At 45.3% G+C, this 23,996-nt stretch overlaps 1 protein-coding gene across 2 annotated transcripts in view; it reads left to right on the plus strand.

The window, feature by feature from the left end:
• HOPX (HOP homeobox) overlaps window positions 1-18,176 on the plus strand; it is a 38,457-nt gene extending 20,281 nt beyond the window's left edge. For both annotated transcript variants that reach the window (XM_075338539.1, XM_075338531.1), the window contains exon 3: window positions 17,897-18,176. In XM_075338539.1, coding sequence (XP_075194654.1) covers window positions 17,897-17,974 — 78 coding nt within the window. In that variant the 3' untranslated portion in view covers window positions 17,975-18,176. The remainder of the gene's footprint in view (window positions 1-17,896) is intronic.
• The last annotated feature ends 5,820 nt before the right edge of the window (window positions 18,177-23,996 follow it).

Below are 23,996 nucleotides of genomic sequence, written 5' to 3' on the forward strand. Positions count from 1 at the left end.
TTGTTCTCAGTGTTCCACTTACACCTCCATGGCCATGTCCTGTGATATGGAGATGAGGTGGTGTGGGAACAATGGACACAGGATGACTCCCTGCCGTCACCCTGTAGTAGGAGCTGCTATCTAATTAGCAAGGCTCTGGAAGTAGCCAGACAGAACGACTCCAGTAAAAAATGGTTCATATCTCGCAAGCCATATTTCCGATAAATATGGCAACCATAAAAATGGTGTCTCCGCATGCAGACGATGCCGGCACACCCTTTTTATGGGAGCAGGACATTGGGAAATGCCCCAGGCGTGATATCAGCCAATGGGGAACTGGCAGACAGGTCATGAGTCCCCTCGTTCTGTAGCTAAATTCATAACTGTCACAATGAGAGCATTGGCGTCCGCCTACGACGCTCCCAGGCAAAGTTATGGCCCATATTCCATGTTGGGATATTGTCCATAACTCAAGCCAGGGGTGGAGCAGTGCTCCCTGTGAGGTCACGAAGGTAGGAGGGGACCTGGATTTGGCCAGGTTGATAACCCTACTTCGGCCATTTTCCAGCGTTCTTTCGCTGGGGGTCACGTGTGAGAAACATCTGTGGGAGTTCCTGGAAACCTGGTCTACAGCGCCCCCCTGTGGCCAGACGCACAAGGTAACTGATTGAATTTGCATACCTGTTTGTAAACCATGCTTTATCTGTAACTGTACTCTGACATATGTATATTCTGTAGATTCCCTATTGTATATATTGTAGTTTCTAGTGTGCTTTAGGCTGATTAAATTATATAATTAATCTTGGGCTGTTCTGTTATCTCGATCTTGAATCCCACGTCTGTGTGTTCGGCTAATAGTTACCGTAAATCGGTTGGTGGCAGCGAATTGTGCCAAGGATTATTGTGGGGAGGCCAGTGAGATTCGGGGAGATTTTATATATTCCGCCCGCGGAGGTCGGGGGAATATATACCTTACTCTCACCGGGGACCCTTCAATAATCGGCATAAGTAGTATAGCGGCCTCCTTGCTTATGGTCGGGCAATTCCATAATTGGCCTGACTATAAGAGGGGCGCTAGAGAGCGCGTCACGTGCTCTGTCTGTCGGTCGGGAGGTATAAAGGAGGGGTGACCCCCACTTGTTACCCCCCGATTGTGACGTACTGGTAGCCAGCGCGGGGGATTTCTGAGTGACCCCCCCGGTGGTTTGTGACATATTGGTGGCATAGCGGTGGGATCGAGATAATAGTGTGTGTGAGTGTGAGACCCATACTCCCAGACACTAAAGACTGCCTGCAGCAGCTGTGGCTGCTGGGGTCTTCAGACTAGCTCAACACTAGAGTGTCAGAGTGCAGATACTGTAAGGTGTGTGGAGGCATCAGGTGTCAGTTCTGTGTCAGTGACCAAAAGTCTGCAAGAATGGCTGATGGCACCAGGAGCAGAGCTATGCAACTGGCCAATGCTAAGGCAGGAGCCGAAGAGAGGGAGGACGGTGCTGTGGACAGCAATGAGGAGGTTGCCCACGAGTCCTCCAGGAGCTCGACGCCAGAAAACCGTTCTGCCGAGGACATTGCGCAACCTGGCACTGCTGGACAAGATGAGGAGGAGCTCACCCAAGGTTCCTCAACGAGCCAGATGCCAGCCCTCCGCTCTGAAAGGGACAGTGAATCGCCTAGCTCTGCAGCGTGCCGCAGATCACCACGTGCCATTCCACCGAGCCTGGGAGGCTCGGATAGCCTTCTTCAAATGGCTATGGCCCTTCTCCAGGCTGGAGACCAGAAGGGCTACAAGGGACTCCTGGCAGAGCGCAGGGCAGAGCGGCAAGCAGCGCGTGAGGCTGAGGCTGCGGAGCGGCAGGCAGCGCGTGAAGAGCGCCAGGCAGAGCGTGACTACCAGCTGCAGCTAGCTCAGCTCCGGCCCTCATCAGCCACATGTGACCTTCGAGACACCAAACTTCCAAAGGTCCGTGTTGAGGACTTCCCAGTGCTGGAGAAGGATGGAGACTTGGACTCTTTCTTGACTGCTTTTGAACGGACTTGCTTGCAGCACCATCTGGACAAGGACCAGTGGGCCAAATACCTGACCCCCCGTTTAAGGGGTAAGGCCCTGGATATCCTTGGGGACGTGCCTGCTGAGGCAGATCAGGGCTACGACACCATCAAGCGGGCCCTGATCCAACAGTACAACCTCACCCCAGAGTCCTACCGCAAGAAGTTCCGGAGCCTACAGAAGGGACCAAAGGACTCCTGGGCTGACCACCGGCGGGCACTTGCCCGAGCTGCCGACCACTGGACCCAAGGCCTGCAGCTTTCCACCGGACCGGAGATCCTGGACTTGTTCATCACGGAGCAACTCTTGTGGAACTGCCCTGAGGATCTCCGCCAGTTCATCCGAGACCAGAAGCCAAAGGGGTCCACGGCTACAGCTGCCCTTGCCGATGACTACACCAACAACCGGGCCCCTGAGGCCAGGAGAGCGGCCACCAGCAGCACCTGGAGAGGGGGTAAGATGAATTCTGCGACTGCCCCACCTGCCCCTAGACTGCAGGGGGTGTCCCCCTCAACTCCCCTCTCCAGGCCCGTATAGATCTGAAAATAAGGAGCGCTGATAGTGTAACACCAAAGTGATCAGTGGGGTATACCTGGAAAATATACACTCACCTGGATCAGTTGTGACAGTCACAACCACTAGTGCGCATGAGATAATGGCGTCTGCTGCAGCCCCACGTGGATGAGCATACAAGATAAGGCAGAAAAGGGGTTAATGCTGCGCATCAGCCAAATGAAGACGTATAATGTTGATGAAGATGAGTATTCTTTTATTTCATAGGTCTACGCGTTTCAAGGTGACAACCTCTTCCTCAGGACCAATGCATCAACAACAAGTACAACATACATGAAGATGACAGATATATATACACACAACTGATGGAAAGAAACGCCCACTGAAAGAAAAAAAAAAAAATCAGTGGGAAGATCCTCCAACTGCATGACATGGCAAATTCATAGTAGTACATCAAATTCACATATATTCAAGGATAACATATTATTATGCAAAAAATAAATAAATCTATAAACGTTAATAAAGAAAAATAAAAACATAATAAAGAAAGAAACAAAAGACAAAAGTGTATGTGTATGTGTTTATAAAAGGACTAGAACCCTTATATGGGTGATAGCCCTATAACTAAAAACCAAGTCACCATTCTAGTGGTGATCACCACCAATAGTTCCACAAAAAGAACAAGAAAAGAAGAACCAAGAAGGAGCAGAAACAAAAAGAAGAAATGTGAATCGGACAGACCTCTTTATTAAGGTCTCCAAAAAGTGATTAAAACACTTGAGGTGAACCGGACAAGGAGTTCACCAGTGCCACAGGAAAAAACATATACTGAAAAATGCATATTCGCGTGTCTGAAGGGGTGTTAACAAGAAAAAATATATATATATGACTATTTTTTTATCTATAAAAAAATATATATATATATATATATATATATATAGTGATAATATGTTCATTTATATATACATGTGTATACACCTAGAATTAAATGTGTAAAGACACGTGAAAAAAATATGTATCATAGAATTATGTAAATATATATGTGTATCATAAAATATATTTATATAAAAAAAAAAAAAACATTATAAAAGGTCCTGATGGATCATAAAAAGTGAAGACCAGAAAACATTAATTTCTTTAAAAATTTACTATAAAAAATATATATAAATATATATTATTAAAATTACACTATTAAGAACTAACTATTAAAAACTTCCTGTGACAAAAAGATTTTTTACACTGAAAAAGTATTAGATCCACGGAGGAGGAAGAGAGACAGACAAATACTACTGAATCCGTATTATACTCAAAGCTCCGGAGCGAGCGCTATACCAAAGCGTTGATCAGATCAGGTCACATAAGTTCAGACCATGAGAAAAAGATTAGTGCGCATGCCCTGACCGGTAACTAAAGTGCAGGATTCTATCATATAGAAACCAAGTGACAGAAAACCCGAAAAACAAAAAATCCTGAGATAAAAAACAGTGCAGGCATATCATTCAATGCTTCAAAAATGCATACGTAGCCCAAGAGAAGAAAAAAGGTCATAATTAAATAGTCTTTCAATCATGTTTCAAGATGCAAAAAAGCAACTCGAAGAAACTACAAGGGAGGACAATCATGTATGTGAAAGAGCAGATGACTGATCGACAAAAAGGCAATCCCAAAATGGAATGGAACCAAAAATACAAAGTATCTACATAAAAGGATCACTCATATATATCAAGGATCACACCACACTAACATTTTCATTAAAATAAATAAAAATGCTTATAAAATACATTAAATAAAAACCTATGAGTATGGGTATAAATACAGAAATTAAAAAATCAATCAAATAAAAACAATTATATAATTCAATAAAATAAATCCGTCACTTCATTAAGACCCATGGGACTAAGGGTGTTCAACTTGTAAATCCAAAAAGTTTCTTTTTTACTCAACATTTCAAACCTGTTGGGAGTGTTAATAGAGATCTGTTCAATGGGAGTAATAGTGAAAACGACCTTTTTATCATGTTCCAATGTACAATGACGGGAAAGTCCATGAAGAAGGAAGCCTTTTTTGACATTAAAGTTCTGGCTCCCCGTTGGGGCCAAATCTCCTTCTCCGGTGCCTAATAGTGTCACAGCATAAACATTTATTTGAAAAACATTTGAAAACACCCATAAACTTTTTTCTATAAAGGGACACATGACCTGTCAATCTGAGTTTGTGGTATATTTGATTGACTGTGTATGTGGGAAACAATATGTGGGGAGGACGATACAGGCACTACATAACCGTCTAAATTCACACAGACATAATGTCAAAAAAGGCTTCCTTCTTCATGGACTTTCCCGTCATTGTACATTGGAACATGATAAAAAGGTCGTTTTCACTATTACTCCCATTGAACAGATCTCTATTAACACTCCCAACAGGTTTGAAATGTTGAGTAAAAAAGAAACTTTTTGGATTTACAAGTTGAACACCCTTAGTCCCATGGGTCTTAATGAAGTGACGGATTTATTTTATTGAATTATATAATTGTTTTTATTTGATTGATTTTTTAATTTCTGTATTTATACCCATACTCATAGGTTTTTATTTAATGTATTTTATAAGCATTTTTATTTATTTTAATGAAAATGTTAGTGTGGTGTGATCCTTGATATATATGAGTGATCCTTTTATGTAGATACTTTGTATTTTTGGTTCCATTCCATTTTGGGATTGCCTTTTTGTCGATCAGTCATCTGCTCTTTCACATACATGATTGTCCTCCCTTGTAGTTTCTTCGAGTTGCTTTTTTGCATCTTGAAACATGATTGAAAGACTATTTAATTATGACCTTTTTTCTTCTCTTGGGCTACGTATGCATTTTTGAAGCATTGAATGATATGCCTGCACTGTTTTTTATCTCAGGATTTTTTGTTTTTCGGGTTTTCTGTCACTTGGTTTCTATATGATAGAATCCTGCACTTTAGTTACCGGTCAGGGCATGCGCACTAATCTTTTTCTCATGGTCTGAACTTATGTGACCTGATCTGATCAACGCTTTGGTATAGCGCTCGCTCCGGAGCTTTGAGTATAATACGGATTCAGTAGTATTTGTCTGTCTCTCTTCCTCCTCCGTGGATCTAATACTTTTTCAGTGTAAAAAATCTTTTTGTCACAGGAAGTTTTTAATAGTTAGTTCTTAATAGTGTAATTTTAATAATATATATTTATATATATTTTTTATAGTAAATTTTTAAAGAAATTAATGTTTTCTGGTCTTCACTTTTTATGATCCATCAGGACCTTTTATAATTTTTTTTTTTTTTTTTTTTATATAAATATATTTTATGATACACATATATATTTACATAATTCTATGATACATATTTTTTTCACGTGTCTTTACACATTTAATTCTAGGTGTATACACATGTATATATAAATGAACATATTATCACTATATATATATATATATATATATATATATTTTTTTATAGATAAAAAAATAGTCATATATATATATTTTTTCTTGTTAACACCCCTTCAGACACGCGAATATGCATTTTTCAGTATATGTTTTTTCCTGTGGCACTGGTGAACTCCTTGTCCGGTTCACCTCAAGTGTTTTAATCACTTTTTGGAGACCTTAATAAAGAGGTCTGTCCGATTCACATTTCTTCTTTTTGTTTCTGCTCCTTCTTGGTTCTTCTTTTCTTGTTCTTTTTGTGGAACTATTGGTGGTGATCACCACTAGAATGGTGACTTGGTTTTTAGTTATAGGGCTATCACCCATATAAGGGTTCTAGTCCTTTTATAAACACATACACATACACTTTTGTCTTTTGTTTCTTTCTTTATTATGTTTTTATTTTTCTTTATTAACGTTTATAGATTTATTTATTTTTTGCATAATAATATGTTATCCTTGAATATATGTGAATTTGATGTACTACTATGAATTTGCCATGTCATGCAGTTGGAGGATCTTCCCACTGATTTTTTTTTTTTTCTTTCAGTGGGCGTTTCTTTCCATCAGTTGTGTGTATATATATCTGTCATCTTCATGTATGTTGTACTTGTTGTTGATGCATTGGTCCTGAGGAAGAGGTTGTCACCTTGAAACGCGTAGACCTATGAAATAAAAGAATACTCATCTTCATCAACATTATACGTCTTCATTTGGCTGATGCGCAGCATTAACCCCTTTTCTGCCTTATCTTGTATGCTCTCCAGGCCCGTGGCAGAACCAAGACGGTGCCACCAGTGCAACCTACCTGGACACTTCAAGGCCATGTGCCCTCAGCGTCCCAAGGCCCCGGCTCCGTCCCCGTCCCAAGGGCCGCCCAAGGTGTATTGTGTGGGTGGGGGTGGTGGTAGGTCCCTGGACAGCTTCCAACCTGTCACCGTCGGCCGGTCTGTGACCATAGGACTGCGAGACAGCGCCTCGGAGGTGACTCTGGTGCGGCCTGAGATGGTGTCCCCCCAAGACTTGATCCCTGGAAAAACCCTCGCTGTCTCCGGGATTGGAGGCACTGACCCGGCGCTGCCTGTTGCTGACATTTATGTGGACTGGGGCGCAGGGCGGGGGGTGAGGGAGGTGGGGGTAACTGATCGGATCCCTGCAAACGTGCTACTTGGGACAGATTTGGGGCAGATAACCTCCCAGTTTGGGCCCCAACCAAGGGCTGAACCTTCAGCCAGTACTGACATGCCTCCGGACAATGTTAATGTGTTATCTATGAATGATGTAAGGGAGGAGGGAGTGAACTCTGATATTTCTGCTTGCACAGACACCATAGACACACACACAGCTGCAGCTGTGACAGGGGAGGGGGTCAGAGAAAGGTGTGACAATGCCTCTACAAGTAACCAGCCTGTGAGCTGGGATCTGTTGCCCTCTGCAGGGATAAGCAGAGAGCAGGGTGCTGCAGGGGGAGGACCAGTGTGTGGGGTGGGGGCTACCACAGCAAATGTGGGGTCCCCAGAGATTTCACAGCGGGGTTCTGTTGCTGCAGGAGGGGAACAGGCAGGTGAGATTGGGGCCGGTCCAGGAGCGGAAGTGCTCCCAGGTAAGATCTCGGTGCATGGTTCCCCCACAACCGGGGTGTCAGGAAGCCAGGTAGGTCTGCCTGAACCGGCGACTTGGTCAGGAACGGAGGAGGAGCAGGCACGACCCACGGTCGCAGCGGCTGTGGCCGCTGTCACCCGCAGTGGGAGTGCTGGAAGCCAAGGGGCCTCCCGGAGGTCCAATAGCTCTTCCCCTTCTGACCAAGTGGCAGCCGAGTCAGGTGGAGGCCAGGACACAGGTCCCGGGGTACTGACTGAAGATGTGACAGTCTCGTCGATTCTGGCCACATCTAGTCAGGGGTTTCAGGCAGCGTTAGAAGCTGACGACAGCCTGAAAGCTCTTAAGGAGCAGGCGGCACAGCCTCCCTCGGACTCGGACCCGGAGCGAGTGGTCTGGGACCAAGGACGGCTGTACCGGGCCACGGTCCAGCAGGGTTCACCGGAGGCGTGGCCCAGGGACCGACAGTTGGTGGTACCCTATCCGTTCCGGACGGAGTTGTTGCGGATCGCACATGAGATTCCGATGGCCGGACACCTAGGGATCGCTAAGACCAAGGCCAGGTTAAACCAGCATTTCTACTGGCCAAAAATGGGGGCCGATGTGGCTGCCTACTGCCGTTCGTGTGAAACCTGTCAGAGAGTGGGGAAGGCGGGGCCACGCCCCAAAGCCCCACTAGTATCTCTGCCAATCATCGATGAGCCTTTCAGGAGGGTGGCTGTGGATCTGGTCGGCCCGCTGGCCATCCCCAGCAGCTCCGGGAAACGCTTCCTACTGACGGTAGTGGACTATGCCACCCGGTACCCAGAAGCAGTGGCCTTGTCGTCCATTCGGGCTGACAAGGTGGCCACCGCATTGCTGGAGATTTTCTCCCGAGTGGGTTTTCCCCAGGAAATGCTCACTGACCGGGGGACCCAATTCATGTCCCAGCTGATGGAGGCCCCCTGTAAGCAAGTCCAGGTGCGACATCTGGTGGCCAGCCCGTACCATCCACAGACTAATGGCCTGTGCGAGCGGTTCAATGGCACCTTAAAGCAGATGCTTAAGATGTTGGTCGACTCCCATGGGCGTGACTGGGAGCGGTATCTCCCACACCTGTTATTTGCTTACCGGGAGGTTCCACAGGCCTCAACAGGATTCTCACCGTTTGAGCTCCTGTACGGGCGACGTGTGCGGGGCCCCCTGGCTCTGGTGAAAGAGGCTTGGGAAGGGGATTTGGCCACCCCTGGAGTGTCGGTTATCGAGTATGTCATGCGCTTCCGGGACAAAATGCAGGCCTTGACGCAACTGGTACACGACAATATGGCTCAAGCCCAGGCCGATCAGAAGCGTTGGTACGACCAGAACGCTTGTGAGAGGACCTACCAAGTGGGTCAAAAGGTGTGGGTACTGGTCCCCGTACCACAGGACAAGCTTCAGGCAGCCTGGGAAGGCCCATACCTCGTGTACCAGCAGCTCAACCCTGTAACGTACCTGGTCACCCTGGACCCTGCCCGTGGAAGGCGGAAGCCCTTCCATGTGAACATGATGAAGGCACATCATGAGTGGGAGGCATGTGCGCTCCCCGTGTGCAACCTGCCCGAGGAGGGAGAAGCGGAAACCCTCTTGGATATGCTAGCCCAGGTTAGGGCAGGCGGATCCATTGAGGATGTGGAGGTTGGCCACCAGCTCTTGGAGGACCAACGGTCCCAGCTGTGGGCCACCCTACACCCCTTCCGGGGGTTGTTTACCAACCAGCCCGGAAGGACTGACTTGGCTGTCCATCACGTGGACACTGGGGATCATCCCCCGATCCGGCGTTCAGCATATCGGGTCTCCCTGGAGGTGCAGCAACACATGCGCCAGGAGATTGACGAGATGCTGAAGCTGGGGGTGATCCAGGCATCCAACAGCGCTTGGGCCTCGCCTGTAGTCCTCGTCCCTAAGAAGGACCGAACCACTCGGTTCTGCGTGGACTACAGGGGGCTCAATGCGGTCACGGTCGCCGATGCGTACCCAATGCCACGCATCGATGACCTGCTCGATCAGTTGGCCGGGGCTCAGTACCTGACCATCATGGATCTGAGCCGGGGATATTGGCAGATCCCCCTGACTCGCAAGGCCAGGGAACGCTCTGCCTTTATTACCCCATTTGGACTGTACGAGTCCACGGTGATGCCATTCGGGATGAGGAATGCCCCTGCCACTTTCCAGCGGATGGTCAACACCCTGCTCAAGGGACTTGAAGGGTACGCGGCCGCGTACCTGGATGACATTGCCGTCTTCAGTCCCACCTGGGAGGACCACCTAGAGCATCTAGCACAGGTGCTCAGGCGGATCCACCGGGCAGGTTTGACCATCAAGCCGGGAAAGTGTCAGCTGGCCATGAGCGAGGTCCAGTACCTCGGTCACCGGGTAGGTGGGAGAACACTGAAGCCCGAGCCTGAGAAAGTGGAAGCCATCGCATCCTGGCCCACCCCCAGGACCAAGAAGCAGGTGATGTCCTTCTTGGGGACCGCTGGGTACTAAAGGAGGTTTGTTCCATGCTATAGTAGCCTGGCAAAGCCCTTGACGGACCTCACCAAGAAGAAGCTGCCCTCTGCAGTCGATTGGACAATGGACTGCGAGACAGCCTTCCGGGCCCTAAAGGACGCCCTGTCCAGCCCGCCCGTGCTACAGGCAGCCGACTTCACGCGGCCGTTTGTAGTACAGACCGACGCCAGTGACTTCGGCCTCGGTGCGGTGCTCAGCCAGGTGGACTCTGCGAGCCAAGAGCACCCAGTCTTGTACCTGAGCAGGAAGCTGTTACCAAGGGAAGTTGCCTATTCCACGATGGAGAAGGAGTGCCTGGCCATAGTGTGGGCCCTGCAGCGTCTGCAACCCTATCTATACGGGCGCCACTTCATCGTGGAGACGGACCACCATCCCCTCAGCTGGTTGCACACCGTCTCTGGGACGAATGGGCGATTGTTGCGATGGAGCCTTGCGCTCCAGCAATACAACTTCACCATTCGCCACAAAAGGGGCCGTGACCACGGTAACGCAGACGGGCTGTCCCGACAAGGAGAGGTCGCGGACGGGCGCACGGGGGAACACCGGAGTGTGCTGCCCCCTAGCGCCCTCAAAAGGGGGGAGGTGTGAGGCAAATCCCGGGATATGAAGATGAATTATGACTCCAGTCATAATCCCTCATCACTCCCTGGCAGTGCCCCCTCCCTTCTTGTTCTCAGTGTTCCACTTACACCTCCATGGCCATGTCCTGTGATATGGAGATGAGGTGGTGTGGGAACAATGGACACAGGATGACTCCCTGCCGTCACCCTGTAGTAGGAGCTGCTATCTAATTAGCAAGGCTCTGGAAGTAGCCAGACAGAACGACTCCAGTAAAAAATGGTTCATATCTCGCAAGCCATATTTCCGATAAATATGGCAACCATAAAAATGGTGTCTCCGCATGCAGACGATGCCGGCACACCCTTTTTATGGGAGCAGGACATTGGGAAATGCCCCAGGCGTGATATCAGCCAATGGGGAACTGGCAGACAGGTCATGAGTCCCCTCGTTCTGTAGCTAAATTCATAACTGTCACAATGAGAGCATTGGCGTCCGCCTACGACGCTCCCAGGCAAAGTTATGGCCCATATTCCATGTTGGGATATTGTCCATAACTCAAGCCAGGGGTGGAGCAGTGCTCCCTGTGAGGTCACGAAGGTAGGAGGGGACCTGGATTTGGCCAGGTTGATAACCCTACTTCGGCCATTTTCCAGCGTTCTTTCGCTGGGGGTCACGTGTGAGAAACATCTGTGGGAGTTCCTGGAAACCTGGTCTACAGCGCCCCCCTGTGGCCAGACGCACAAGGTAACTGATTGAATTTGCATACCTGTTTGTAAACCATGCTTTATCTGTAACTGTACTCTGACATATGTATATTCTGTAGATTCCCTATTGTATATATTGTAGTTTCTAGTGTGCTTTAGGCTGATTAAATTATATAATTAATCTTGGGCTGTTCTGTTATCTCGATCTTGAATCCCACGTCTGTGTGTTCGGCTAATAGTTACCGTAAATCGGTTGGTGGCAGCGAATTGTGCCAAGGATTATTGTGGGGAGGCCAGTGAGATTCGGGGAGATTTTATATATTCCGCCCGCGGAGGTCGGGGGAATATATACCTTACTCTCACCGGGGACCCTTCAATAATCGGCATAAGTAGTATAGCGGCCTCCTTGCTTATGGTCGGGCAATTCCATAATTGGCCTGACTATAAGAGGGGCGCTAGAGAGCGCGTCACGTGCTCTGTCTGTCGGTCGGGAGGTATAAAGGAGGGGTGACCCCCACTTGTTACCCCCCGATTGTGACGTACTGGTAGCCAGCGCGGGGGATTTCTGAGTGACCCCCCCGGTGGTTTGTGACAGAGAGACAGACGGGGAAAGAGACAGACAGAGAGAAACAGGGATAGAGACAGATGGGGAAAGAGACAGATGGGGAAAGAGACAGACCTTGATAGAGACAGACGGGGAAAGAGACAGAGAATTAAAGACAGACAAGGAAAGACAGACAGAGACAGGCAGACAGGGAAAGAGACAGGAAAAGACATAGACAAAGAGATGGACAAAGACAGACAGGGAAAGAGACAGGAAAAGAGACAGGGAGACAGACCGGGGAAAGAGACAGACCTGGAAAAGAGACAGACCTGGAAAGAGACAGATCTGGAAAGAGACAGATGGGAAAAGAAATAGAGAGATAGGCAGACCTTGAAAGAGACAGACGGGGAAAGAGACAGACCTAAAAAGAGACAGACCTAAAAAGAGACAGACCTAAAAAGAGACAGACCTGAAAAGAGACAGACCTGAAAAGAGACAGACCTGGAAATAGACAGACGAGGAAAGAGACAGAGACAGACGGGGAAAGAGACAGACGGGGAAAGAGACAGACCTTGATAGAGACAGACGGGGAAAGAGACAGAGAAAAAAAGACAGACAAGGAAAGACAGACAGAGACATGCAGACAGGGAAAGAGACAGGAAAAGACACAGACAAAGAGATGGACAAAGACAGACAGGGAAAGAGACAGGAAAAGAGACAGGGAGACAGACCGGGGAAAGAGACAGACCTGGGAAAGAGACAGACCTGGAAAGAGACAGATGGGGAAAGATACAGACGGTGAAAGAGACAGACCTTCAAAGAGACAGACCTGGAAAGAGATAGACGGGGAAAGGGACAGATGAGGAAAGAAACAGACAAGGAAAGAGACAAACGAGGAAAGAGACAAACGAGGAAAGAGACAAACGAGGAAAGAGACAAACGAGGAAAGAGACAAACGGGGAAAGAAATAAACGGGGAAAGAGACAAACGGGGAAAGAGACAAACGGGGAAAGAGACAAACGGGGAAAGAGACAAACGGGGAAAGAGACAGATGAGGAAAGAGACAGATGAGAAAAGAAACAGATGAGGAAAGAGACAGATGGGGAAAGAGAAAGGCCTTGAAAGAGACAGACCTGGAAAGAGACAGACCTTGAAAGAGACAGACCTTGAAAGAGACAGACCTGGAAAGAGACAGACCTGGAAAGACACAGACGGAAAAAGTGAGAGACAGACAGACATAGAGACAGACACAGAGATAGAGAGACAGACACAGAGACATAGAGATAGAGACAGATAGACTGATACAAAGACAGACAGAGAGATAGAAACAGACAGACAGAGACATAGACACAGACAGACAAGGAAAGAGACAGAGACAGATAGAAAGCGACACACAGACAGAGACTGAGAGAGAGACAGAGAGACAGTTACTATTCTGGGCAATGGCCTGGTATACAGCTAGTATATATAATATATAAAATATACATATAGAGAGAGAGAGAGAGAGGAAAATGGGAAAGCTAACCACATTGAGCTGTATGGGTCTCAGTTGAATGATGGGGGTGCGCAGATAGAAAGTTCACCAGGTGACCTTGAATATACAGATCAGGAATTATCGCCACATCCAAAATAAAGAAAAAAAAAAAATCGAAATTGAAGATTAAAATAGTCTTCTTCTTTATTCAAACATAGTTAAAAATTGTGGAGCCACTGACTATTGAACACTCCATTACAGAAAAGCGCCCATAGTCATACGATGACTTCAACTATGTTTGAATAAAGAAGACTATTTTAATCTTTAATTTGGGTTTCTTTTATTTTGGATGTGCCGATAATTTCTATTTTATATATATATATTAATTAGCCTACACACAGAATTAAAATGATGTTTTCCACCACTTTATTACTGATAACCAATACTTATGATCATCAGCATCAGATTGGAGGGGTCATACACATGGCGCCCGCACTGATCAGTTATTTGCAGCACTGCTCCATCCCTGTATAGTGGCGCTGCAAAGTCTAGAAGATCAGGTCCTATTATTCCACAATACATGAGAGTAGTCACAAATTGATCTGATAGATCCCTGGTGCTCAGCTCCATACACTAATTATTTCTGGCCTCTTGATGGCTCTGCAAACAGCCGTTTGTGGAGGAAGCCAAGCCCAGTGACTGGCCCCCACCGATCTGATATTGATAGCTCCTAGAGTTGAGCGAGTACCTAACTATTCGTACTTACTATACTCATAATGACTTCTGTCTAATACTGGCGTATTCGTTCCAAATAGCGTGTACAATGCAAGTCAATGAGAAAAAAACTCGCAATGTAATGAGTATCCTGAATGCCGCACTATTCATGCAACTAGCAAATAGTATAGCATTTGGGTTACTTGTTACTTTGCAAGTTTTCCCCATTGACTTGCATTGCACATGCTATTCGGAATTAATATGCGAGTATTAGACTGTACCCGTTATGAGTATAGCGAGTACAACTAGTTAGGTACTCGCTCAACTCTAATAGCTCCTCAATATGGGGGTGGTGGAAAACCACTTTACATTAGGTACTAGTGAGTCCAGAAACATTCATGTAGTCATATTCATGGTGTATTAATCAGGTCCCTATGATAATCCCGTAACGTAACTTGGAATTCAATAATGCTTATAATATGCATGCATCAAACAGTTGAATTAGATTTTTTTTATTCCTTTCATTATTATTTACAGGCCCCTGTATATTTCTACATATCCATTGTCTCATAAATTTTAGAAAAATAACATGTGTCTGGCTGTAGGAATGAGCTGTCATTTTATCTCCAGAGCAGTGAACCGGGTTGTACCAGCCTCCATTGCTTTTAAAAATAACTAAAGGCACTCGTCATGTGGCCCACTTGTCCTACTCATTGAACAGAAGGCTACACATAAGACGTAAACAGATTACACTTTGTCACAAACAGTTAATTTACAGGCAGTAGATGCTTTTCGTCCAGTTGTATTATCAAGCTGCAGTTTGCTCTTTCTGCCTTTCCCTGGATGACCTTGGGGGACATAAAGGCATCAATTGTGTCTCTCCTTTCAGTAGGGAGGGAAACTGATACATTAATGGGCAACGGTGGACATTGCCCGGCATCTATCCTCACACTGAGATGCTTGTTCCTGTATTGGCATGAACTCTCTTCTTTAGGAAACTTTGTCTAGCTCTGCATCTTTTTGCCAGCAATAGGATATTGACTATCATAGATGACATAAGAAAAATATTTGAATGCTTTATTGTTAGTTTATTGAACTTGTTAATGGGATGTTTACCTATTTATTTCCGTAAAAAAAAAGATTGCCATCAGCTATATTACAGAAGGAAGTAAGGTTTTATTGCTTTGCTGTAGTTCTAAAACTTGTTTCCTGCTTATTTTAAGACATTATCTAATACTGAAAGTACACACTATAAACAACACTAGTCATTGCATTACCTGGTATTGATTTACTATACTATATACAGTTCAAAATTATGTAATCCAGAGTATCACTCCTTGGTCCGTGCTACTCCCCATAGAATTGCCAAATTGCTGAAAATTCCAAATATCCAAGGCACCAGACATATTGGAGGAGAACGTCTGGTGCCTTGGATATTTGGAATTTTATACTACACACATTGACCCTGACAGTTGATTCATGACCCTTGATCATGGCCAGCACATATGATTTCAGCCAGGTATGGTTGATTCTGAAATGCTTCTGTGTTTCAGAGAAGAACATAATAAATGACTAGTCGGATAGGTGGGTCCCCAATGACTTCTCACCTCCCAAGAAAATCCGGATGTAGTATAGGTTCAAAAGATTAGACTATCTTCAAAAATTGCGTGATGTGGTCCTTGTACACGTACGGACAGCAATGCGAGGGCTGGCTGCATATCTCCTGATACAAATTAGACAGCCTGATGTATGCATAGGGGTCTGTTCTATCTGGCTCAGAAGACCCGTAGAAGGACTATGCATGGTGTAAGGCAGAGGTCCCCAACTCCAGTTCTCAAGGCCCACCAACAGTGCAGGTTTTTGGGATTTCCTTAGTATTGCACAGGTGTTAATGTAATTACCTGCCCAGGTGCTGATTCCAACAGCAGTGCAATGCTAAGGAAATCCTGAAAACATGCACTGTTGGTGGGCCTTGAGGACTGGAGTTGGGGAACCCTGGTCTAAGGAGCCCGAATATGTAAATGTAGCCTTATTTGAGGTCACATAGTTACTGTAGTATATCTGTCATTATGTGAATGCCCATTATTTACTGTGTGATCATCAATATAAGTCAAATTACATATTGGTATCACATGTGACAGCCAAACGTCTTAGGAGACTACAGTTTAGATTTTACTTGCAATTCAATTAACTCCACTCGAAGACACTTTTATAAGGCATAAAATCATTTGTGACCAGTGGCACATCAGAAAGGAGGAGGGGAAGAGAACATGGGTCCCTTATCTTATTGTGCAGAGTGCTTTGCAGGACTCCATAAGATGTCAGGATGGCTACATAAAAGTCTGGAGAAACTTCACATGTACAGTCATACAAATAACCCCAGTAGAACCTTTCTAACAGATCTCGCACCTTCCATGTGTCATTTAGAAAACCAGTGGCTTCTTGTGTGGTAGAATGGCTTGAGGACCAGCTCATGCACCAGTGGCCAGATGCGACTACTACCTCTGCAAGCCCTATAGCCGAAATCCCTAATGTTTATATACTTTGTGAGCTGTATCGAGTGATGCCAAATCTAAGTAACAAAAATGAGGACATATTGAAACTTTTAGAAACACAAAATTGTTACATTTAAAATTTAATAGACATTGTATAAATTCAGAAATAGATACTCCGGCTTCATGAACAAAGAAAGCTTCTTTATTTGTGGATAAATACAAAGTCCAAGATAGTGGTTAAAAAGTCACATAAATAGCATGACTAAACCATCTTCAATAGCAGAGCCAGGACATCAAATGATTTCACGTGCATTGCGTCCTTAATCATGACTTGTAATATACCAATAAATTGTCACTGTTCTAGACATAAAATATATAATATGTAATACTGCTAATATTGTCAGTGCATATGGCCATAACGTAAGGATACTGTAGAGGAACACAACAGAGTTCACAAATCAACCTTCCAAGCCACCGGTTGGGGCCATAGCTCTATTAACTACGTCCCTGTGTACAACTGTCCAGTTTTTCTATGTTTCTTATGTGTAATGATAGGTGAACATTTGTATAGAATAACAGTATGAACTAATATGCAACTTTATTTAGCTGTTTTTTTTTTATCTTAGGCTCATAAATTCTAACAAGCATATTATTAGGTTATTCTAAGGCTGCTTTCACACCTCCGGTTTTTGCTATGCGGCACAATCCGGCACTTTGCAGGAAAATCGCAACCGTTTTTTTTTGCTGCCGGTTGCGTTTTTCCTGCATAGACTTTAATTAGTGCCGCATTGTGCCTCATGGCCTTGCGTTCCATCCGGTTTTTGCCGCATGCGGCAGATTTAGCTGATGCGGCGGCCGGATGGAACGTTGCCTGGCACGTTTTTTCGTGCGGCAAAAAAACCCGCATCGCGCCGCATTCGGCCGACGCGTCGCATTTTTCAATGCATGCCTATGGCGGCCGGATGCGGCGCGATGCGGCAATAACCGCATCCGGCCACCGCATGCGGTTTTTGACACTGCGCATGCTCAGTAGCATGCCGCAAGTGGCAAAAACCGGACTGGCCGCAAAGGAAAAACTTATGCAAAGGATGCGGTGTTTTCACCGCATCCGTTGCATAGCTTGCACAGCCGGATTGAGCCGCAGAGCTCAAGCCGGATGTGTGAAAGTAGCCTTACCGTGGTGACAGTTGGTTTAAGAAGTGTCGAATATAAATAGTATATAACCAGTCAATAAGCAGTTATACATTTAAATTAATTTTCTTTTCTTTCTTTTACTTCTGCTTCAGAAATGGTTCAAAGGCCGGTTATCTAGATGGAGAAGATCTGAAGGCTTACCTTCGGATATTGGCTCAGTTATGGACTAGAGGAGACTTTATTTTCATATATATTTTATTATTTTTTTACTCAATTATATAACTATAAAATAAGGCACTTAGTGAAGGCAGATGTAATAAATATTACTTATCTAAATATTGTGTGTATATATACTAATGTAATATATTCTAAATGTATACTCTTAAATATTGCTTGGTTTATGGCCGATAAATAAACTTATATATAATATAACATATATTGTAATAATGCTTATATTGTTTGTTTGTTTTTTTTGTACCACATTTTATATATGTATATACAGTCATATAAAAAAGTTTGGGCACCCCTATTAATGTTAACCTTTTTTCTTTAGAACAATTTGGCTTTTTGCAACAGCTATTTCTGTTTCATATATCTAAGAAATGATAGACTGAGTAATATTTCTGGATTGAAATGAGGTTTATTGTACTAACAGAAAATGTGCAATCCGCATTTAAACAAAATTTGAACGGTGCAAAAGTATGGGCACCCGTATCAATTTCTTGATTTGTACCCTCCTAACTACTTTTTACTGGCTAAGGCTGGTTTCACACTACGTTTATTTAACATCCGTCCATAACGTTTTTTTAGCAGAAAAACGGATCCAGTGCAAATGCGTTTTCACTTCAATGCATTTGCAATGGACTCGCGTCCACCTGCGTTCGCATGCGTTTGCGTGCGTTAGACACAGGATCCGTACTTTTGCGTTATTTTAATATGTTTCAAAAACGCTACTTGTAGCGTTTTTTACCTTTGTCAAAATAACGCATCTCACAGGATCCTTCACATTGCGCCGCGAGCTGCAATGCATTTCAATGAGCGCTGGATCCTGCCTAGCAGAATGCGTTGAGTTGCGTTGTAACAGGATCCTGCTTTTGTACTGAGTATGCCCAGAAAGTACTGAGCATGCCCAGAACCGGTCTCGCGTGATCTGTCTCTCCTCCTCCCTCCCTCCCTCACCCTCTCTATCTCTGTCTTTCCCCCTTCCTCTCCTCCCTCTCTCTCCCACCTGAGAGCTGCGGACACTCGTAACCAAGGTAAATATCGGGTAACCACTTCTCTTAGTTACCCGATGTTTACGTTGGTTACGTGTGCAGGCAGCCCGGCTCCTAGCAGCTGCAGACACTCGTAACCAAAATAAATATCGGGTATCCAAGCCCGATGTTTACCTTGGTTACGAGCGTCTGCAGCTGTCAGAAGCCGGCTCCCAGTCCCTCACTCCCGATCACATGACTCCAATGCCCGCCCCTAAACATCCAGTGACAGGATCCTGCAAAGTAAGACATGGGTTTACATGCGTTTTTTGCTGTAAAAGCAGGATCCGCTTTTGCAGCAAAAAAACGTTCAGGACGCATGTTAAATAAACGTAGTGTGAAAGCAGCCTTACTAAAGCACTAAATTGGTGTTGTAACCTCATTGAGCTTTGAACCTCATAGGCAGGTGTATCCAATCATGAGAAAAGGTATTTAAGGTGGCCACTTGCAAGTCGTTCTCCTATTTGAATCTCCTATGAAGAGTGGCATCATGGGCTCCTCAAAACAACTCTCAAATGATCTGAAAACAAAGAATATTCAACATACAGTGGTACCTCGCTTAACGAGTAACCCTCTTAATGAGAATTTTGCTTAACAAGCAAAGCTTTCTGTATATTTGTAACCCGCTTTACGAGAAAGCTTTGCTGGACGAGCGAAATTCTCACCGCACACACTTCCGGTTTCGTCCATCCACCACACTCTGACCCGCACTTGCAGTCCACACAAACACACACATGTACTCACAAACACACACAAACACGCACGCACACACATTCAGTATTATGCTCACCTTACCTTCCGTTCCACCGCCGGTCTCATGGTTCTTGTAGTTCCTGGGTACATCGCGACGTCCTCGCGGCGAACTACAGACCCAGGAGGCTTGCGATGGAACGGAAGGTAAGGTGAGCATATAATATAACATAATATGTTTACCTTTCGTTTCATCGCCGGCCTCCTGGGTTCTGTATTGCGCCACTGCGCTCCAGTCCACGCTGTGTCTCTGCATCCATAGCGACGAGGGAGGAACTTCCTGTCAACGCTAATGAAAGGCAGAGCGCTGGCCAATCAGAGGCAAGCGGCTCTGCCTTTGACGTCAGCGCTCTGGCCGGGAACTTCCTGCCTCGTCGTTATGGTAACGCGTTACACAGCCCGGCCCCGTACCAGAGAACAGCAAGTCCCAGCAGACCGGCGATGGAACGGAAGGTAAGGTGAGCATATAATGTGTGTTTGTGTGTGTGTGTTTGTGTGTGTTTGTGTGTGCTTGTGTGTGTGTGCATGTGTGGAATGATAGAACAGGGGACCAGGATGGGACATTTTAGAAGTTGTGGAACGGATGGTCAGCATTGCAATGATTTCCTATGGGAAATCTTGCTCTGCTGAACGAGTACCTTGATTAACAAGCACAGTCCCAGAACGGATTGTTCTCGTTAAGCAAGGTACCACTGTAGTTGTTCAGGGGAAGAATACAAAAAGTTGTCTCAGAGATCTAAACTGTCAGTTTCCACTGTGAGGAACATAGTAAGGAAATGGAAGAACACAGGTACAGTTCTTGTTAAGCCCAGAAGTGGCAGGCCAAGAAAAATATCAGAAAGGAAGAGAAGAAGAATGGTTAGAACAGTCAAGGACAATCCACAGACCACCTCCAAAGACCTGCAGCTTCATCTTGCTGCAGATGGTGTCAATGTGCATCGGTCAACAATACAGCGCACGTTGCACAAGGAGAAGCTGTATGGGAGAGTGATGCGAAAGAAGCCGTTTCTGCAAGCACGCCACAAACAGAGTCGCCTGAGGTATGCAAAAGCACATTTGGACAAGCCAGTTACATTTTGGAAGAAGGTCCTGTGGACTGATGAAACAAAGATTGAGTTGTTTGGTCATACAAAAAGGCGTTATGCATGGAGGCAAAAAAACACAGCATTACAAGAAAAGCACTTGCTACCCACAGTAAAATTTGGTGGAGGTTCCATCATGCTGTGGGGCTATGTGGCCAATGCCAGCACCAGGAATCTTGTTAAAGTTGAGGGTCGCATGGATTCAACTCAGTATCAGCAGATTCTTGACAATAATGTGCAAGAATCAGTGACGAAGTTGAAGTTATGCAGGGGATGGATATTTCAGCAAGACAATGATCTAAAACACCGCTCCAAATCTTCTCAGACATTCATGCAGAGGAACAATTACAATGTTCTGGAATGGCCATCCCAGTCCCCAGACCTGAATATCATTGAAAATCTGTGGGATGATTTGAAGTGTGCTGTCCATGCTCGGCAACCAAACTTAACTGAACTGGAATTGTTTTGTAAACAGGAATGGTCAAATATACCTTCATCCAGGAACTCATTATGCAAACATTGAATATAGAAAATTTGGAGCTGCTATTGAAAATAGGTTTTAAAAATGACTGAGCACTCCTCCCACAAGGGAGGGCTTACATAAACTGTCCATTGTATGTGTTTTTTCATACTTTCAGTCATGTGCCCATCGCTCTAGACAATGACTCCAGAGAATCTTCACAGCATGCACTGAGCACGATGTGAAGATTCACAAGTCTACTGTCACATAGTGTGATTGCAGACTTGTAGCTTAGGACCGGACAACCCCTTTATAATGGAGTTGGTCCTCTCTTTGTAGGTATAACAGCTTCCACTATTCTGAGAAGTCATTTTAGAGGATTGGATGAAGCTGTTTGGCCATTGAAAACATGATCCCATGCATTTGTCCAACATATAGGTGGGGGCCCAATTCCAAATTGGCTGCTGCATACCTTGCTAGAGTTTTTATTTCAAATCCAAGCGAACACCTGACATCAGGAAAATCAAAGTGTTAAACAACAAACACAGAGGACACAGATAGATGCCATCATTCTCTCAGGATTTTGAGGAACTGAACAATCACAGCTGCATCTGAATCTGGATGGAGGAGATATTGCAAAGCTGAGGTCGGGATATACATTGGATTATAGAAAATCTACATACCCTTGTTAAAAATGAGAGATTTTCATAATTTACAAAAATTATGGCAAGAATTATTTCAGAACTTTTTACATCTTTAATAGCACTCATAATCTCTATAAATGTATTGAAAAACAAATGAAAAAGAAATGAAAAACATTCTGAAGGGAAAATAAAAATCACAAAACATAAAATAATGTGGTTGCATAAGTGTAAACACCCTTACATAATTGGGAATGTGGTTGTTGTCACGGGGGTAACGGATGAAACAGGGGTTCCTAGGCTCACCCTAAAGGGGGCTTTACACGCAGTGATATCGCTAACGATATCGCTGGTGAAAGCACCCGCCCCCGTCGTTTGTGCGTCATGGGCAAATCGCTGCCCGTGGCACACAAAATCATTAGGAGCTATCACACAAACTTACCTGCCTAGCGACGTCGCTGTTGCCACCTCCTTCCTTCCTCTTTGCTGGCAGCTGCAGGTAAGCTGTAGTTCGTCGTTCCCGAGGTGTCACACGTAGCGATGCTGTAGTGTGCTGCTGCAGGAACGACAAACAATCTGCGTCCAGCAATAATCAACGATTTTTTGAAAATGAACGACGTGTCAATGATGGACGATAAGGTGAGTATTTTTGATCGTTAACAGACGTTCGTTGGTGTCACACGCAACAACGTCGCTAACGATGCCGGATGTGCGTCACGGAATCCGTGACCCCGGCGATATATCGTTAGATACGTCGTTGCATGGAATGGTGCCTTAAGACTGGGGACCTTGTCCTGTCCCTTATCTCGAAGGTAGTCTTGATAGTAGCTAGGTTCGAGCCTCCAATGTAGCCCTGTCTCCTTTCCAAGCCCTGATGCTACTTCACCCCACCCAGGGAGTGGGCCGGAAACCCAGTAACCAAAACCCCACAAATAATCACAGACAAGGGTAAACGAACACTTGTGCACACTGCACTCAAACACAAAGGAGGGACAGTAAGTGAACTGGGGAGTAACACAAAAGGTGTAGAAAATAAATACACAACTGGAAGATTCATTCACCACAACTTGTAGATCATACAACTGGATAACCACAGGAAATCGGAAGCAGAAAGCTATATCCAGCACTCAGCCCCAGTATCCAGAAGATGATAAAGGGTGAGGGATGCTGGTGGTGATCAGCAGCCTGGGCTCCCAGCAGATGATCACAAGCCAGCAGAAATTAACTCCTGCTGTACTGAAGAGCAGTGAAACCAGAACCAGCTGACGCCCAATACAGGCTGTGCATCTAAGTGATCCCAGACAGTTTTTCAGACTCTACAATGTGAACAGAGTCCGACGCTGTCACGACACCCAACCAGTGCAATGCTGGACACTGCACGACAGTTTTGTTCAGAATTAGCTAACCATATGTAAAGGAAACCTGTCAGCTACTCTAAACATGTCTCCCACCGAGTACATCTGGAATATCATTGATTATCAGTTTCATCGGGATCTGCCAGCTGTGGATCTTAATGATTTCTGTGCCCCAGTGCATTCAGTTTGGAAAAACATTCCTCAGACAACCATTAACAACCTCACTGATAGCATGCTAAGGCATCTAACCAATTTGTTTTAGAAGAATGGTCACATACCATAGGTTAAGGGCATGTTGTATGTACAGAGGGAGAAAATTAGATATGCCACCACATACCACCCTTTTCATAATATCCCTGAGTCACTTCTAAAAAAGTATCACGGGTGTGTCACAGGTGACAAACAGTCCTGTGGCATCCGACTATAGAAGGTCACAGTGATTGGCTGCACAAACTGCTCCCTGACCTTCTATTATTTCTGCTTGGTCTTCATCCCTTCCACTTCAGGACCGTTTAGGGCATTAATCAAGCAGCACAGAGACCAACGGTAACTCTGAGAAAGTTGCAGCGTTCCCAAGCAGAGACTGGAATATCTGTTAATACAACCACAATAAGCCATACACATCATAGAGCTGGCCATTATGGAAGCACTTCTATATACAATATGATGGCTCATTGCCCCTATTCACAGTGTGATTTCCCACAGCCTCCC

The sequence above is a fragment of the Anomaloglossus baeobatrachus genome, chromosome 1, assembly GCF_048569485.1.
Source record: "Anomaloglossus baeobatrachus isolate aAnoBae1 chromosome 1, aAnoBae1.hap1, whole genome shotgun sequence".
Lineage (NCBI taxonomy): Eukaryota > Metazoa > Chordata > Amphibia > Anura > Aromobatidae > Anomaloglossus > Anomaloglossus baeobatrachus.